Here is an 18621-nt window from a genome sequence, read left to right on the forward strand (position 1 = left end):
TGTGTGTGTATATGTGTGTGAGAGAGTAAAATAAATTGAAATGAACAATCAAACTTGTTTCTTTATTAAAATATGAAATGTATTGAAATATACATTTATTATTATGCCATACTATATGTCTGTCTTTGTTAAAGAGCATAAAACAAAGTAATTCAGCATTAAAGTACGTATTTTGAATGTGTGAAAGCCTCCTGTATCATAACTACATCTCTGCTGTAACTCACCTCCTGCCATTCCTGTGACAATCGAAGCGATTCCTGACGGGCCACTGCCTCTCAGCCCATCGATGGTCATCTTTGATTGGCTGTTGATTCTCTGTTTCAGTTCCGCCTTCTCTGATTCCAGCTGATCGATATCTGCCTGCAGAGCATCCATTGTCTCTTCAAACTCCCTGCAGAGAGGAGGATATGATTACATTATACTGTTGGCCACATGACACATCGGTTTTTCACAGTCTGATGTCTTTCTTACTTCTCTTTCTTCTTTAGCAGAGTCTGAGCTTCATCCAGTCGAGTCTGAATCTTCTCAACACGTTCGTCTGCGTCTTTGGAAGAGCTATCCAGCTTCTTCTCCAGCAGACTGAGACGGACATTTGCTTCACTGAGCTCCTCTCCCTAAAAAGATCAATAAATTATTTAAGTACAAATTAGGTTAAGAGTTAGTTATTACTATTACTGCCCTGTCAAAATCTGTATCCCGTTGCGCAGCTTTGAAATAAAACATGCAAAGTATCAAAACACGTGCTTCGATCTGGTCATGACTTCTGGAAGTGGTACGTCACACAACATAGACAGAAAACTGTGATTAATGGGACATGAGCAACATGAGAAAACTCATCCATCTTTGGAGGTCTGTAGCTCAGACAGACTTCATAGTGGAAACTTCAGTCCAAATTTAAACAGGTCACAGGACGTTGGACTGAGCTAGCATTTATATTTTAGTTTAAAACATTTTTAAAAACTTGAAGTGAAGGGTATTTTTAACTTGTCATGTCTCCAAATAAAAAAAAATCCTGTGAGTATCAGAGACTTCTGTGAAAATATTTTAGGATCTGACAGTTTTCACAAAGTAACTGTTTGTTTCAGGCTTACTTTTCAGACCATTTCTTTCTGCCTTTCAGTCAGGGAGTGACAGACACAGGTGTGAGGTTACCATGGTGACCATAATGAGCCACTGACAACAGGTTGAATATTTCTTTTATCTTGTTTTTCTATACTGATACAGTTCATAAATCAAAATGTAGGATTTTTTTCTTTGCTTAGATTATTACAAAGCTTTGTTATAATTTTGGGCAGTAGTTGAATTGGCACCCTTTGGAATTCCTTTAGAAATGTCTCAGTTTCTCAGACACTAAACATTGACAGTAATCTGGTAAGTTGTGAATGCAGCTTTTTATGTATGTCGTATGCATGTTTTGTATGGTAAGATTAGTTTTTCTACCTTGATTTTTAGAGACTTTTTTAGCTCTTTGATGACAGTCTCTCTGTCCTCCAGCTTCAAACCAAGTCCTTCTGCACCTGTGATTTCAGCTCTGAGAGCTGCCGCTCGCACATCCACTGGTGGAGGGTTCTGTGTGATAATGAAAGTGTAATATGACAATAATACTCAGCAGAAAACTGTATTCAGCTGGAACATTAGTCAAGTCACTGTGAAATGTTTTATAACACTGTCAGACCTACACCACATCACATCCCACAGAGATACCTTGCTTTGGGGTTTCTCTGAGTCATACTCTCCTTCCTGCATGGCAGTTGCCATCTTGTTCATGGTTGCTATAACAAAGCTGCTGGACTGTCGCAGACAATCATAGGGGTTGGCACCTGGAGACCCAAAGATCTGTAAATGCAGTCAAACAATAAAAGAAAACATTAAAACAACAAATGAAGGAATGTATATCACTTGTTTTTTATGCCAGTCTTAAACTAAAATCATCTAATGAAGATAAAGAATGAAATTATAGACCAGGGGTCAGCAACATGCGGCTCTTTAGCGCTGCCCTAGTGGCTCCCTGGAGCTTTTTCAAAAATGTTTGAAAATGGAAAAAGATGGGGGTGGGAAATATATTTTTGTTTTAATATGGTTTTTGTAGGAGAACGTTTTCCAATGCTGTAAAAATGTGTAGAATAAATATTAAAGCTGTGTCCGAATTCAGGATCTGCATTCTTCGAAGGACGGATTATCGGCCGATTACGTCACACCGTAGAGACAAAGCCTGTCCGAATTCAAAGTCTCCTTTAAATGCGTCCTTCTTTTTTCCTGATTTGAAGGATGGGTCCATATAAATCATTGATGGGTCCAGTGTATCAGTGAGTGTATCCTTCACGGATAACCATATCCCATAATTCATTGCGGGTCCAAACCGGGCGTTCAAGCAAAGTGGAAATGACAGTGAAGAGCGGCAAAATATTTTGCTAAATTACACTTCAAGTGACACAACATGATTTTTTACAACGTTTTTAGGCGAGAATGTGGCTTTGAATGTCTCAAATATCTCCTCGGTTCATCAATACATCACCTAATTGCAATATTGTTTTGACATTTTCGAACATGTCTGCTCCCGCGGTATTAGCAGCCAGCTCCCCTCGCCAGCTGTCAGCTTGCCGAGTGCTCCAGGTTTAGTATATCGGGGGAGAACGCCTGACTCCCGGCACATTGTTATAAAAACTCCCGCTAGCTTTCCCCAATGATGGAAGATAAACACCAATATTACGTAATATCTAGTTGTAAAATGTTTGGTTTACTAAAGTATTTTATTTATTCCTGAGCAAATCAGTCTGATTGATTAAAGTTAAGCCTTCAAACATAAAAGGTTTATTTAACTGTAATGGCTTATCTGAGATCTGGCTCCGTAGGAGAGTATTATATTTGAAAATGAATAATTCAAAATTTTTAAATTAATAAATCATGAATGCTCATTATGTATACACTTAGTCATTTTGCTAATAGGCTAATATAGACACATAAAGCCTGTGTTGCCTTCATTAAATGCCTTATAAGGTTGTTTTTTTTGCGGCTCCAGACAGATTTGTTTTTTGTTGTTTTGGTCCAAAATGGCTCTTTCAACATTTTGGGTTGTCGACCCCTGTTATAGACATTTTGGTCCAACTTTGTAAAAGACAGTATGAATGATCTCAGGTGATATTGTAAGATTTTGTGAGATTTGCTACTATTTTAACTATATGTTGGAGATGACACTCAGCTACTACCACACCAAATTTTAGCTCAATATCTGTGAAATGTGTGAGTTATAGGCAATTTTGTAATTTATGAGATCAGTGCAGGGTGATAAGGTGCACAGGGATCTAAACCAGCCAACATTTAAGTTATTTTTGTTTTTGTTGCTCAGGTTTTCTTGTCGCAGTCTCAGACAAACAGAAGAATACGGTGGCTGACAGGTGGAAACGCACAGCAAATTGTGAAATGAACTCCAAACTCCAAACGGTTAAACACGCCACAAACACATTAATGCTACAAACTTCAAAACACACAAATACAAAAAATAAAAGATTGCACCACAAAACGGAAGTGCACCAGACCACCAGGGGGACTCTGTGGTGTCCTCCTACTGTTTGTCCCAGTGCTGACAGTTTTTATTTATTTTTTAACAAATGAAATAGAACATAGACTACACTAAAAATACAATTTATAAAAATGAGGTGATGAAAAATGAATGTTGAATTCCTTCATGAGACTGGACTAATAAGACACATCCACCTATTGAAACAATTCAGCATTAATCTTTCATCACCTGGTCTCACGACATGGAAGATTTTGAGAAAAAACTTTTAATTTTTCATAAAAATATTAATGAAAAATATGAAATGCTTTAAAATTAGATAAAATTCTGTGTGTTTTATTTGTCCAGTCTAATGAAACAATTCAACATTAACTCTTGGTCAGAAGTTCTCATGATATGGAGGCTATTAATTTTTATTTAAGTGTCATTGGTTCAGTAATTTGTTAATTGTCCTGCAGTGAACCACTGTGTTTAGGAGGCAGGAGACACAGAGATTGTTTCTTTGTAAAAGTTTATTAGGAAGACATGGAGGTCTCTCTGCCAGCACCCGGACACCTGTTCTATTATTGTAATTTGATTTAGATTCTTTGGAAATCAGTTCATGAATGGTGGCATTCTAGATATAGACGTCTTCTCTTCTTCTGATACAAAATTTGGTATAACAAGAAAAGATAAACATACTGAATTCAGAGTTAACAACATTCTTATTATTACAAAATTATTTTTTACATAAATGCCGTTTTACCAAAATCTCTCCCACTTGGATTGCATTAAAAGGCAAAATAAGTTGACTTTCTTTGTAAAGAAAATATCTACTACCAATGCAAGAAAGCTTCCTCTCTGTGTGAATCTTAACAACCTCTTTTATTTTTTATTTATTTATTTATTTATTTATATAATTTTGATTATTATTTTCATTCGATTTTATGTTATTTTACTTTTTATGTTTTTTTGTTCTCTCTAATTCCTCCCTTCTTTGGTAGAGATGTATATGTATCATCTAAAATGTATGTTTTATTCTGAGTGTAGTCTATGTCCTATTTCATTCATTAATAAAGGTAAAAATACAGCAGGAGGACACCGCAGAGTCCACCTCGCATCCCCCTGGTTGTCTGGTGCACTTCTGTTTGGTGGAGTAAGTTCGCTTGTGTTTTTCTTTTGCTACGTTTTTTTCTTTGCATTTGTTTATTGAAGTGTGCAGCATTTATGTGTTTGTGGCATGTTCCACAATTTGCTGCACATTTGCACCTGTCAGCCACCGTAGCAGAATTTGTGTATTCACTTGTTCTCCAGCCTTGAATGCTACATCCTCCAGTTTGACTGCAGACAGCCCCTCCTGTTCACTGAGAGGAGAGATCATCTGAGCTCCGGCTGCTGCCACTTCCTGCAGTACTGCTACCATCCACGTCAGGTGTTTCCGGCAGTCTGAAAGTGTATCACACACCTGCAGGGATGATGTCTTAAATCAGCAGCAGAGCATAAAGCAGAGAAGTAACGATAGGTGTGGTTGCTATGGTTACCTGCTGACCGAAGTTGAGTGCTGCTGGGATGCCAGGAGCATCGGTACCTGGCATTCTGCGGCGGATCTTTTTACAGAACTGTCTGATGTCACTGCACGACGTCTCCAGATCCTTCAGAAGCACAGTGAAGTCGGCCTTCTCCTGAGCCACATGTAGGAATGCCCGCAGGCGGCCCACTTCCACACCCATGCAGTCCAAAGCACTCTGGGTAAACTGCACATGAACACAACTGCTGATGTACATGAAACACTCCTGTGGGAGTAAATTCCCGAGTGTAAAGTGAATCTAGATGAACTGAGTGAGGTGAGAAGGATGTGGGTTTAGTTAGTGACAGATCTTGTTGTTTGTTGGTACTCACTCTGATGTGGTCAGCCAGCTGCATGGTGCAGTTTTCATTCTGATCTGCCAGATGGATGCTGTACAGGTGCTAAGGAAGGACAAATATTAACTTTTCTAGATTTGTACAAAAACAGATTCATCGCTGTCACTACATTAAAAACATACAAATTCAAACTAGACACAATTGCTCTGTATAGTTCATCTGAAGTTATACGCATGTAGTGGTTCATGTGTGTTATATGATACCTGATAGTATTTGATGGCCTTTGTGAGTGGTTCCACGTTGACCGTCTCATCCAGCTGATCTTTGTGCAGCAGGTCGATGAGGAAATCCAGTGATCGCTCATGAACGCTCATCTCTGGGTACAGAGAGCCAATCTTTTTGTAGACCTCCACACCACACTGACCCAGGGCTCTGACAAACACACACATGGTTAGAGTTGTTCTAAACAACAGATTAGTAAGAGGAAGAATAACTGTGAAGGAGGATAATATATGGTGATAATGAAGAACTAACACAGTATCCTGCAGACATCCATCATGTTTTACTTACTGCTCATATTTGTGGAGAGTGGCCTGCAGCAGACTGAGTGAGTAGACAAGGCCAGCCGTGAAGCTCAACTGCTCACCGACTGCTGCCTTAAGTCCAGCTCGCTTCACACAGTTTTCATTCAGGTCAAACTTCTCCTGTGCTTGTTTGCTGATCAGCTCGGCCTAAAGATCCACAAACACAGACACAAAAGGATGGTTTCCATAGCGCACAGATAAAGGTTCTAGTTTCTGTTGGGTAGCTGTTCTTTTCTCTAACCAACTTATAAAACTATGAGATTAGATTTGTGCCAATGCAATCAAGCAAAACGTCTGACAGAAAAAAGACAAAAACATCTAAAATAATGTCACGGGCACAAAGCTGTCACTCAAAAACTTGCAAACCAATGAGAACAAAGCTCTGAAAAGACATGTTCCTGACTTTAAAAACATGAACATGAACATATTAGAGTAAAAGTGAATGAAGCAAAGTGACCTCTTACCCTCCACCAACCACCCCACAAATAAAAAATCAATCATTTATAAAAGTATATAAATATTTTGTTTGTAAATTAAATGTTTTGTAAATGATATTTTTTGTTGGCTTTTTTGATGTCATTTTTTGGTTTGTTTGTTTAATTTGGACCCCATACAACAGCTTGTACCTTGAAGATGAGTCTGGGGATGAGCAGCAGCACCAGAATGCAGTCATGGTCTCCACCGTGACGAAGGAAGGACTCCGGCATGAAGGAGGTCAGCAGAGAAACATGTCTGTTGGCCTGAACCACCTCCATTTTTCTTAGCTCCATCTCAATAGCCTAGAAACAGAACACATGCCAAGATTAGACAGGATTAGGATTTGAATATGTTTTAAATTGACAGCCACTTCTTGCTTAGACTAAAAAGCTATTTTACTGTCTGACCTTAGCATAAGCCTTTGTCTCTGCAAATTTAATCTTGAAATCAAACATCTCTGCTGGTGGCTGCTGCTGCAGCTCTACTGAGGCTTCCTGCTGGCTGGTCAGCTCTCTGTTCATCTCCTACAGCCGACACAAAGAGAAAAAAGGAGAATGTATGACCAAACATCCATCCATCCATCCATCCATCCATCCATCCAATCTTCTTCTGCTTATCCGGGGTCGGGTCGCGGGGGCAGCAGCCTAAGCAGGGAGACCCAGACTTCCCTCTCCCCAGCCACTTGGGCCAGCTCCTCCGGGGGAATCCCAAGGCGTTCCCAGGCCAGCTGAGAAACATAGTCCCTCCAGCGTGTCCTGGGTCTTCCTCTGGGCCTCCTCCCGGTGGGACGTGCCCAGAACACCTCACCAGGGAGGCGTCCAGGAGGCATCCTCACCAGATGCCCGAGCCACCTCAACTGGCTCCTCTCGACGTGGAGGAGCAGCGGCTCTACTCTGAGTCCCTCCCGGATGACCAAACAATGTACTAAATATGCTTCAAGAGACAAACAGTGAAAAGGCCTGTAGGTGTACCTGCAGGTGAGCTGTGAGCTCACGGTACTTCTTAATTGTCTGTTGGTAATCTGCCACTGTCTCCTGAGCCGCCTCCACTCGTTTCTCAGCCTCTCGGACTCTCGCTGCTCCCAGGTCCAACATCTCTCTGAGCTCTAGCTCTGTCTCTCTGGCGTTCTCCTGCAGCTCATCGTTCATCTCATTTATAGCTTCCTGTGGAACGATGACAAAAATGATCAACAAAATGTGTAGTTGGAGACACTGGAACATTATAATGTTACTGGAGACATTTTTTATTTAGTGGAACCTTTGAGCAACTACCTAAATCCTTTGAGTTTTTCCTCAACTCTACATTCTCACTAATGAACTCATTTGCAAAACTATCAGAAACATATCATAAATTGTTTCTGTGAACAAAAAAGGTTTGCTGATATAATTGTTAGTTCAGTTTTATTAAACATTTACACATATGGTAATGTGGAAAAATGCAGAAAACAACAGAAGACTTACAATGCATGCATGACTGCTGAATCACATTTATGGTTAAACAAATCAGCAATTTAATTTTGTTAAAAGCCAGTATCTCACTATGTTTTTGAGCACTTTAAAAAAAAATTGCAAAAGAAATGCCTTAAAATAATTGTGAATTTACTGCAACCATCTAGAACTCGACTCGAACCATTCTGGATTTAGTTTCTGTAAATCTAGAGAACTAGAGCTGTATTTCTTGTGAACTGACAGCTGGTTACTTATGTTTTTCCTACTGTATGCACATGCATTTCAAACTTGACACTGTATATATGTTTACAATTTATAACACAGTTTTGCGTACAAAAATAGATCATGTTTTTCAAACATTACCTGCGCAAAACATGGTTGCATAGCTTACTGTCACCTGCTCACAGGTACACAGAATTTAAGGACTTCTATAGAAGAATCCCTCTTTTTTTTACAATTTTCTCTCAATTCAGAATGACCAAATAGTCTCCAACAACTGCAGCCAAAAGATACTGGCTTAACTATAATTTGATATATTTTACAGAGAAGCATGTCTGCACAGACATGGTACCTCTGTTTGAAAATGAGTTGAAGCACTTTATTTGTTTTTGTTTCCCTGTTCTGACTGTCGCCTTGCAGTAAAATCTACGATAGTGACTTTCACCCACCAGGTCAGTGACAGTCTCCTTCAGCTCTCTGACTTTCTCCTCCAGGTCCAAGTTTCTCTCTGTCAGAGTCTCCACCATCTCCTCTGCACCCAAAGCTGCATCCATCTGAGACAGAGCACATTATCTTAGGAAACTCAAGTACTATCTGCTCCAAAGTGCCTCAGGGACCATTTCTCTTATGCTAGTTATGTACAGTGAGATATCAAAACTTTAACCTGCTCTTTCAGCTCATCGATGGTCTTCTCTGCCACGGTCATCTCCTCCTGCTGTTTTTCTTTCTGGCTCCTCAGAGAATCAAGCTCCATGTTTTTTTTCTCCATCTGCTTCTGCAGCTTCAAATGTTCTTGTTTCTCAGATGCAGACAGGTCACGCATCCTGACACACAGCAAAGTCACTGTGATTCATCAAAGACTCCCAACATGCACAAAATCCAAGAGATTTAGTGCTTTACAGCCAGGTTCTAGGATTACAATTAGCAGCAGCTAGCAGCTAGTTTCTAGTGGAGCAGCACATCTACCTGACCAGAGCTTCCTTCAGCCGACTGTTCTGCTCCTCCAGCTGCTTTACATGATAACTGGAAGCAGCACCATCAGAACCTGGCTCAAACACAGAACCACAACTGAGCAGCAGGAACGCTCAAACAATGTTAAAAACAAGAAGCAATAGTTTTAGAGGTTTCATCTGTACATCACACAATCCAAGTATAGTAAAATTCAAACTTATTTTCTCACTTATATATGGTACCTTTTTCCTCAATCTCATGCTTGAGGATCTCCAGATCCATGGTGAGCTCGTCCACTTTCTCCTTAAGAGAGTCCACCTCCAGCTGTAAAGACTCTGCTCGCTCCTCAGCCATCTCCTTATCCAGTGTCGCCATCTCAATGGCATCTGCTGTGTCTGACATTTCTTCCATGTAACGCTCCTTTGCTTCCAGGGCTTCTTTGGCCTCCTACACAAAAAAGATCATTACAGAAATGTGTAAAAACTCATTCTGTCGTTACTTTTGTCCACAACCATAAATGAACACTGGCGTGATTCAGTGTTTACGTCCAACTCATCTGACTCTCTGACGCTTCTTACCCTCTTGGCCTCTTTCAGCTGTTTCTGGAGTTCAGCCTGCTGCTCCTGCATCTTGGTCTTCCACTCCTGCAACTGCTCCAGCTGGATCTTGTGCTTCTCCAGTTCCTTCAGTTTGGCTTTGTCCTCTGTCCGCTTTATTTTCAATGTCTCCAGCTTCTCCTCCAGGTCCTTCACCTGAGCCCGCAGCATCTCCTCCTCCTGTAGCACACATGAGCACAGGCAAGGAAACAAAGGGAATGCTTTAACGCTGAGGAGATCAAGAAGGTGAGTAGAGGAATATATTGTTGCTGTTGTAGGACCACATTAGTTAGTGAAAGGATTTGTAGCATAAAAAAGAAGCTTAAACTCTGCTCTGACACTTCAGGTCTTCATTATTGCTGTCTCCAGAAGGCAAAGACAGGTGATAATGTTTTTGCTTGTGTGTCCATGTGTTTATGTGACAGTCTGTTAGCAAAATAGTTCCTGAAATGAAACCTGCAGAAAGTAGTCACTGTATGAACATCTGCAACTGGTTAACACCCCAAATCAAGATGGCTGCCAAAGCCAACTGGCCTTAAACGACACGAAATTGACAGATATTGAGTAAAAATCTGATGTAGTCATTCTCTGAGCATGAGCTCACCCATAACATTTGACGTTTGACCTAAATAGCTACAATTTTGTCAGCAACTCAAACTAGCAGGCAGTATGCACTCCTCCCAGGAATTTGGTCATGTTTCGAATAGTGTCTGGATTCCTTTCTGTTAGGAATAAAAGTGATTAAATCTGTTTTTAAAATGAGAGTATGTCTCAGCACATCTAATGCACAAACACACCACTTTTCTGATACAGTCCTGTTACGCAGTGAGTGTCTCACATTCCAGCAGCTTGGTAAAATGTTAGTAACAGAAATATAACAGTTCACCACCTCACACTACTTCTTTATTTTTACAAGTGTTGTTTCTACTCAGTCTGCTGTGCTGAGTGCTCTCTGATCTGGCAAGTTTTCATTATATCCAGGTAATTAAGATAAATATCAATTGTTTTAGACCCCAAATCTGTGGGAAGCCCTCTGTAACAAAGCTAACTGAAAGACTTGTGCTGCTATCAGTACCAGAGTGAACTTGTCCTCTGATCCTGACCTTGCTGGGAACATGAGCCAGGGGGTTTCCAGGGGAGGGCAGGGTTGGGATGACCGGAGCTGCCAGCGGGGTCTGGGCCGGTGTGCTGGGCTCACTGCTGCTCATCTCGCCGGCAGAGGCTGAAGCCGAGCCGGACGGAGCCCCCTTTCCCCCGCCACCGGCAGGACGGCTGGGCTGCTGATGGAATTAAGACAAAAGGGGATAAATTAAACACACGACATTACTGCAAGAAATCTGGATGAGTGGCATAAAAGGTTAAAGGATGTGAAGGTAAGCAAGATGGGGATCTCTCCAAAAATGAACTGCAATTATTCTCCTCACTGTGTTTACATTAACTGGAAGAGTTTGTCTGTACAATCATCACGATTCGTTACTATTTCTGTATAGAGTGACTTATAGCAAAGGTAAAGGGTGTTTGGAATGATGGTCTTAACTTTTTTAATTTATGTTCTCGTCTCAGTACAGTTGGGGAGACCTGAATAGTAATTTTAAGATAATTTAGGATTTTTAAAAGACTTCTGTGAAAGACAAAAGGGTGATCATTTTTTAGCTAGTGCGTGCATGTGGGCATTTGTCTGTTAGAAAAATATCTTATGAACTACTACCGATTTGAATAAGTCTTAGAAAGTAATCATCAGATGACATCCACAACTGATTATATTTTGGAGTCAACCCAACTGAAGATGACCACCACTGCTTATCGACTTGAGCAAACTCATGAGTGGCTATATTCAGTGAGGCTTACAGATAATATGTTGTTGTAGTAGCTGAGAGTCATCATCAACAAATACTTTGAGGGCTAACCCATCTTGTGAAGTCTTGCTTGAGATCTTACATACATCATTTACAAGGTTTGACTCGAGTAACTCTTTTGTGATGTCTGTTGTAGATTTTTGCCAAGGTCTCCATTGCAAATGAGATCTTGATCTCTATGGGGTTTATAATCTGGTTAAATAAAGAAAATTAAATCTACTGCAACTCAGTTTCTTCTTCTCATCATTAGATTTGAGTTAAAACCTTAGAAAGAAAAGCTGCAGGCGATATGCATTCCTTCAAGGCATACTAGGTTCTTTAATTACTTTTATATGATAGTGAAAGAATTTCAAACAATTTTTAGAAGACCTCTATGTTGAAACCCATTAGGAATGTCTCAAGTATAAAACTGGAACTTAAATTAATTATTACACCATGAAGAAATCGAAAACAGACCGCAAATGAAAGATTTTGTAAGTTGAAAGTTATAAACCTCTTTGAGTTTTCTTGTAAACTGAATAAGAACCAATGAAGACAAACATACAGTAACACATTAATAATGCTGAGAGAAAGAAGCTGGAAGCCCGGATAAAGTGAACACTGGGCTCACCTTGGGCCTTCTGGCTGCGGTCTGAGGAGCGAACGGAGGAAGAAATAAAGGAGAATTGGAAGCAGGAAAAGGAGAGGAAACAAACTGCCAGGGTTAGAGATTCAAAGGAAAATTCACAACAAACTGGAAATCACAGATAAAAAGGAAAAAAACATGGATGAAAGTAAGATGACTGATTCAAAATTTGCCACTTCACTGATACTAATAACTGTAAAAACCCTGTTTGTCAAAAATCATTGGACAACTCCAGATACCTACTCAGCTTTTTTTTTATAGCCTCAGGAACAATTGTGACTGGTACCACCGCTGAAATCTCAATGTCCACTTTGTGTCCCCACTTGTCCAAACTGAGCCCAGCGCTGAGACAACCGCCTGTTACGTGTGTGGACTGAGACATTGTACACTATGAGTAGGACATAGACCTGGGTCTTACTGTTTGAATCAGGCTACTGACTTTACAAAAAGAATGTAAATGTCATTCTAATTATAAAGATACAATTACACTAGAGTTATAAATAAACTATAAATAATAAATGTAAATAAATCCTGTTTTAGCTAACATTATATTTAAATTAAATATAAATTCTAAGTTGATTCTCAATACTTGTGATGAAATTAAAATTTCAACCTTGATGGTAAATATTATTGTGAATAAAATGTTACAAATAAAAATCTGATCACATATTTGAAATTTGTCCTGGATGCAGAAAGTGTAATTGAGAATCAAATAACTTTATAAACTTATATAAAAGCTATATCAGTAATTCCAATGTGCATTTTATTTTTGCATTTTTCTTCTGTATGATAAAACTAAACATAACACTGAAATTTATCCACAAGAAATTCTCTTTTATCTTCGAAATCAAAGAAGAAACAAAAACAACTGGACTTCTACTCTGTAGTTTAAGATGTTTCGCTTCCCATCTGAGAAGCTTTCTCAATTCAGAAAAGTGTCCAAGCTTTTAAACTGCATGAGATGCTCCGTTATATAAGCATGATTCAGTTTTTCTGTTGGATGTACTATGTCCTGCATGTCTGATAATCTACTTCCACCTCTTTCTGCCTTCTCTACGCCAGACTTTTCTCTGCTTGGGCTTGTCATAATTGTCGCTTTAATTCGTTTTCATATTTTATTGGATTACAATTGGACAATTCAGCAGAAATTAACCCAAGCTAAGAGCTGTACCCAGCAACAGTTGGCAGTCTTTTTGAACCCCAGAGTTGTGCTATTAGCTGTACTAAAATCATATCAGCATGTCTGCCACATCTGCAAACACAAGTTCAAATATCATTATAGCCAGCCAACCAAAAGAAAAAGCAAAAGATCCTGAGTTTTCTTGCATGCGTGTGTTTGTGTGTCCGTCTGTAACCAAAACAGCTCACACATTTTAACAAAACTTTCAGAACAACTGATTAACTTTTGGAGTCATTCCATTTTGAGATGGCCATCCCATCTAATTAACATAAATCAGCACAAAAATGGCTATAACTCAGTCAATTGTACAGCTAATGATCTGAAATTGGATGTGACAGTACCTGAGACTCGTAGCCAACACATATTTTGAGCGTTGCATCTTCTGATATCACACATTATTTTCAAGGTTTGACTAAAGCAGCTAAAACTTTGTCATTTCCCAACATAAATGATTTTAGCCAAAAACTCCAGCATGAAAGGCACCACATGACATGCGTTCAATTCAAGGACTGCTTAGCCTTAAATTAAGGGTTGTTGAAGGCATGGCTAGTGTGGCTACTGTTCAATAAGGCAAAAAAGGGTAAAAGTTTTTATTAAAATGTCTTATATGCTAAACAAAATATGGTACAACTTAATTTTGAAGTTGCAGGAGCATGACTGGAGAGTGAAATAATTCTGTCAAAAAGCCACCAACAGTGAGGGTAAAATAAACTAAACAATAAAAAAAGAGCACTAAGTGCTGCAGGGAACAGTTCTACTTTAAAATGTTTAATAAAAAAAAGAAAAATCTCACCAAAATAATGAAGTAATACATGAGTGTTACAGCAGCAACAAAACAAAAGGATGACGAAAAGAAAAACAGCAACATCATAACTGTCAAAGATCAGATGAAGTTCTGTACCTTCCGGGATGCAGGAGTCTGTCTCATCATATTTGTAAGAGTAGAAAACACACACAGTCAACAAAAAAGCACACAGCTACACACAGAGGTTCAGGACAGGCAGGCTGAAGCAAAACAGTCAGACAGGCAGTGGTTCAGGCTGAAGAGCTGCAGTGGTGCAAATGGCCGCGATGATTTATTCCCAGGCTCACCCTCCTCTCCCCAGTCTGTCCTTTCCTCCCCATGTCGTCCTCCTTTCTGTTTTCTCTTTCAGCTTTTCTCATCATCCATGTGTCGCAGCGCTCGGTCAGCACCTGCTTTTTGCTTTTAGCTGCGATTAGGATTCTGAAATCCTGCTACCAAAGACGTCACACCTCATCCTGCTGCCTGCCTCGCCCCCCTCCTCTTCTCCTGATTGTGATTTGTCAGTCTAACTGTTGCCCCTGTCCTGCATTACATCACTATGTGCTCTCCCTGCCTACTTGCTCCTCACCCACTCACAGGCAGACGAGGAGGAATGGGTGGGTGAAGCGGTGACGGGGGATAGACGGAGGCTGTGAGACAGGGGTGGGCGGTGCTTTAAATGGAGGTGTTAGGGGTGAATGAGCAGCACCAATAATACAAGCCTGACACTGGAGGACCCTCCAAGAAAAAATGAAAAAATAAGGCCAACAAAAACAGGAGGAGATAGAGAGTTTAACCTAGATTTATTTTCTCCCTTTCTTTTTGAGCTGATATATCTAAACCCATTTAACCCTAGCACTGTTTCCTTCAACATCGACCCACATATTTCTGTTCTTTCTTTTGCTTTTCAATATTTACAATTGATATTTTGTCATTAATATGATCTTATTTTTTGTACAGGCTCAAAAGCTTTTAGCAAGACTATTTAAATTGTTAAAAAAAAAACAACTCTGAACATTAGGGCTTACAAGAAATTTTTGCTGTAAACAGCACTTGTTTTTTATTGCAAATCATATACAGGGGTTAGACAATGAAACTGAAACACCTGTCATTTTAGTGTGGGAGGTTTCATGGCTAAATTGGACCAGCCTGGTGGCCAGTCTTCATTAACTGCACATTGCACCAGTAAGAGCAGAGTGTGAAGGTTCAATTAGCAGGGTAAGAGCACAGTTTGGCTCAAAATACTGCAATGCACACAACATTATGGGTGACATTCCAGAGTTCAAAAGAGGACAAATTGTTGGTGCACGTCTTGCTGGCGCATCTGTGACCAAAACAGCAAGTCTTTGTGATGTATCAAGAGCCACAGTATCCAGGGTAATATCAGCGTACCACCAAGAAGGATGAACCACATCCAACACGATAACTGTGGACGCAAGAGGAAGCTGTCTGAAAGGGATGTTCCAGGTGTTTCAGTTTCATTGTCTAACCCCTGTATGTTTGTTTATGTGTCTGTTAGCAAAAATATATTATGAACAAAGATGGATTTTAATGGAAATTTACATATATATGTATATCTCCTTCATCTCGCCCTATTTGAGGCCTGGGAGGTTGAGGGTTCTACGTAGTATCTTAGCTGTTCCTAGGACTGCTCTCTTCTGGACAGAGATCTCTGAGGTTCTTACTGGGATCTGTTGGAGCCACTCTTCCAGTCTGGGGAAGATGACCACTGGTACCACTGAGGCCTTGACTTTCCACACATTCTGTATAGCAGCATTCCAACAGTGTTGAGTTCTCTGCTCTTGTCCATGAATGTCTTGTTCCAATAGCCCATTTCTCATCAGAATGTCCTGGTTTCTGACATGAACCTTGTTAATCTGGGCAACGTTCGAGCTGGCATGGCATCAGAGTTGTAGACTACTAGGTCAAACCTGGAAAATAACAACATCCACAATCTCATGCATTATTGTAAGATGTCCCACTTGAATGTGTTGTGAAGGAGTCTCAGCTACCATCACATCAAATATTATTCTGTATCATCAGTCATCAATCAATCTGTAAAAATGACTGGATCACAATCATATTAGTGGTTTCTAACAGAGAGACACACAAACACACACACATTATCATTCACCTTTGCATGTTTGTAGTGGGCAAACTTAACTACTGGATGTACAATACAATTGATTAACTTCTGGAAACAAACCTATTTAGGTTGGCTGCCACAACTGATCAAACTCTGTACCTCTGTCAGTTTTACAGCTATTGAGCAAACATTTGGTGTGGTAGTAGCTGAGAGTCATCTCCAACACACAGTAGCTAACAGATTGCACAAGATCTTTGTTTATGCCTAAAAGGCAGGCAATATGCATTTGTTTAAGAAGTACTCATTTTTGATTTATATTATTACATGACAATATGTGTACTATATTTTCTAGAGACTTGTATAATCCAATTTTAAAAATTGGGAAATAAATTGCAATTTTGGAACCTGACAATATAAGATGCTGTATTTCAATGGGAAAATATTCCTCTTAATTTAAGTGCAATAAAGTGGCTAATTATTGATTTTCTTAGGTTTCCAACAACATATAAAAACTGATATGACAGCTACATTAACAACAATATTATCCTTCTCAGGTTGTGCTGGCTTTTACTTTAGTTTTGTTTTTTATTTCAAGACCTAATTCACTGGAAAACAATCTGTCATAAATCTAGAGTTCTGATAGTAATCTAAAATTCTAAATGATAAACAAAAAGCCATATTTTTACATGTTGATTAGATTTTGTAATAATGGTTAATAAAATCCACAATAAATAAAGCATTTTTACAAGCACTGTTACCTCTACTTAGCTATAAAGATAATACTGACAAAAACTAAATGAGTTTTTAGTTTTGTGTAGTTTGATCCAAAGATACATGAGTAGCAATCATGGTTTCTCCCTCAGCTCCACTTATCTCCCTCTCAGGCCCAACAGAGAAGTTTTAATAAAACTCTCAAAATGTTATTTATTGGATGTACATTAAAATAATATTGATAGTAAACATGTGGTATAAAAAGCTGATAACAAAAACACACCTCGCCTCCCTTCAGATGCATATGAATTTGAGTCCCATTCTTAATCCATTTGGTTTTCTATGATGTTGGCCCACCCTTCACAGCTATAACAGCTTCAGCTCTTCTGGGAAGGCTTTGCACAGGTTTAGGGGTGGGCATATTTGTGAGGTCAAACAGTGATGTTGGACGAGAAGACCTGGCTCACAGTCTCCAGACCAATCAAGTTCTTCCACACCAAACTCAACCATCCATGGCCCTTCTTTGTGCACTGATGCGCAGTCATGTTGACGCAGGAAAAGGCCATCCCCAAACTGTTCCCACAAAGTTGGGAGCATGAAATTATCCAAAATATTCTTTTAACTGGAACTAAGTGGCAGAATGAGATTGTGTGTGATTTCATGCAATGTTGCAAAGTCTCATGAGCTCTATCAGCTACTGCCACACCAAATTTAGCTCAATATTTGTAAAACTGACTGAGTTACAGCCATTTATATGTTGGCTAAGGTGGATTAGATGTGGTATCCATTTTGAACTGAGTTGACTCCAAAATTTAATCAGTTGTAGATGTACTAAAAATGTTTGCTTCCTGAGGGTTTCATTAAAATCCATCTACTGGCTTGCAAGATAGTTTGGGCGGTGGGCAATAAAAAGACATTAACATCTGTAGGGAAATTAAACATCATGACTTCAGCTCCCCAGAAAGAACAGTTGCATGTGTATCCTTCACAGAGCTGCAGAGGGAAATCAGTCCATCTTAAATATTAAATCCTAATGTTAATTTCTTTCTGTGAGCCCTTTGCTTCCTCTCCTTTGTGCACTTTAACAGATGCTTTCAGAGCTAAAGACAGAATAGGATGATGGGACAAGAACCTATCAGGTTCCTGCTTTCCCAGCACATCTGAGTACATTATAATGCAGCCTGAACAGGACAATAAGGGTGTAGAGTTTCAGCCCCGGAAGCTTTAACAGCACGTAACCAAACACCATCAGCTTGTCCGGACTGGACATTTTTCTCTGCTCTGTAACAAGGTTTGCACACATAATCTAATCCCACATTTCACTCCATGTTCACAAATATCTGGTAACATCTGTGAATGCACATTTAAAGTTCAATACTCAAAGTTCCCTCCAGATAGTAAAATTAAGCCATCCAAGTAGCACCTGCATGTGTGAGTCAGCACAAGATGGTTTTTAAAGAGCACCAGACTGTCAGCATGGATCTTAATGTGTTTTAACAAAGCATAGTAATATAGAAAATTATCTTCATAATAATATTATCACCTCTCCCTGGGCTGCCACCTTATCGTGGTGGAGGGGTTTGAGTGTCCCAATGATCCTAGGAGCTATGCTGTCAGGGGCTTAATGCCCCTAGTAGGGTCACCCAAGGCAGACAGGTCCTAGGTGAGGGGCCCGACGAAGTGCAGCCCAAAGACCCCTTATGACAAGTCAAAATATTGGACACAGTGTTCCCTCGCCCGGACGC

General features: G+C 39.7%; 1 protein-coding gene across 9 annotated transcripts in view; it reads right to left on the reverse strand.

Annotated features, from left to right (window-relative positions):
• dctn1b (dynactin 1b) overlaps positions 1–18621 on the reverse strand; it is an 80912-nt gene that overhangs the window by 33124 nt on the left and 29167 nt on the right. For 4 of the 9 annotated variants that reach the window (XM_037977672.1, XM_037977673.1, XM_037977678.1 and 1 more), the window contains 20 exons: positions 14197–14214; positions 12101–12121; positions 10738–10914; positions 9617–9814; positions 9281–9485; positions 9054–9132; positions 8752–8911; positions 8537–8641; positions 7392–7583; positions 6828–6944; positions 6570–6722; positions 5930–6090; positions 5623–5791; positions 5396–5464; positions 5038–5250; positions 4800–4961; positions 1705–1836; positions 1441–1569; positions 472–614; positions 225–391 (listed from right to left, as the gene is read on the reverse strand). In XM_037977672.1, coding sequence (XP_037833600.1) covers positions 225–391; positions 472–614; positions 1441–1569; positions 1705–1836; positions 4800–4961; positions 5038–5250; positions 5396–5464; positions 5623–5791; positions 5930–6090; positions 6570–6722; positions 6828–6944; positions 7392–7583; positions 8537–8641; positions 8752–8911; positions 9054–9132; positions 9281–9485; positions 9617–9814; positions 10738–10914; positions 12101–12121; positions 14197–14214 — 2770 coding nt within the window. Of the gene's footprint in view, positions 1–224; positions 392–471; positions 615–1440; positions 1570–1704; positions 1837–4799; positions 4962–5037; positions 5251–5395; positions 5465–5622; positions 5792–5929; positions 6091–6569; positions 6723–6827; positions 6945–7391; positions 7584–8536; positions 8642–8751; positions 8912–9053; positions 9133–9280; positions 9486–9616; positions 9815–10709; positions 10915–12100; positions 12122–14196; positions 14215–14387; positions 14673–18621 lie in introns of those variants that run through there. The other 5 variants (XM_037977675.1, XM_037977679.1, XM_037977680.1 and 2 more) reach the window with 5 other exon arrangements.

The sequence above is a fragment of the Kryptolebias marmoratus genome, linkage group LG10 (assembly GCF_001649575.2).
Source record: "Kryptolebias marmoratus isolate JLee-2015 linkage group LG10, ASM164957v2, whole genome shotgun sequence".
Lineage (NCBI taxonomy): Eukaryota > Metazoa > Chordata > Actinopteri > Cyprinodontiformes > Rivulidae > Kryptolebias > Kryptolebias marmoratus.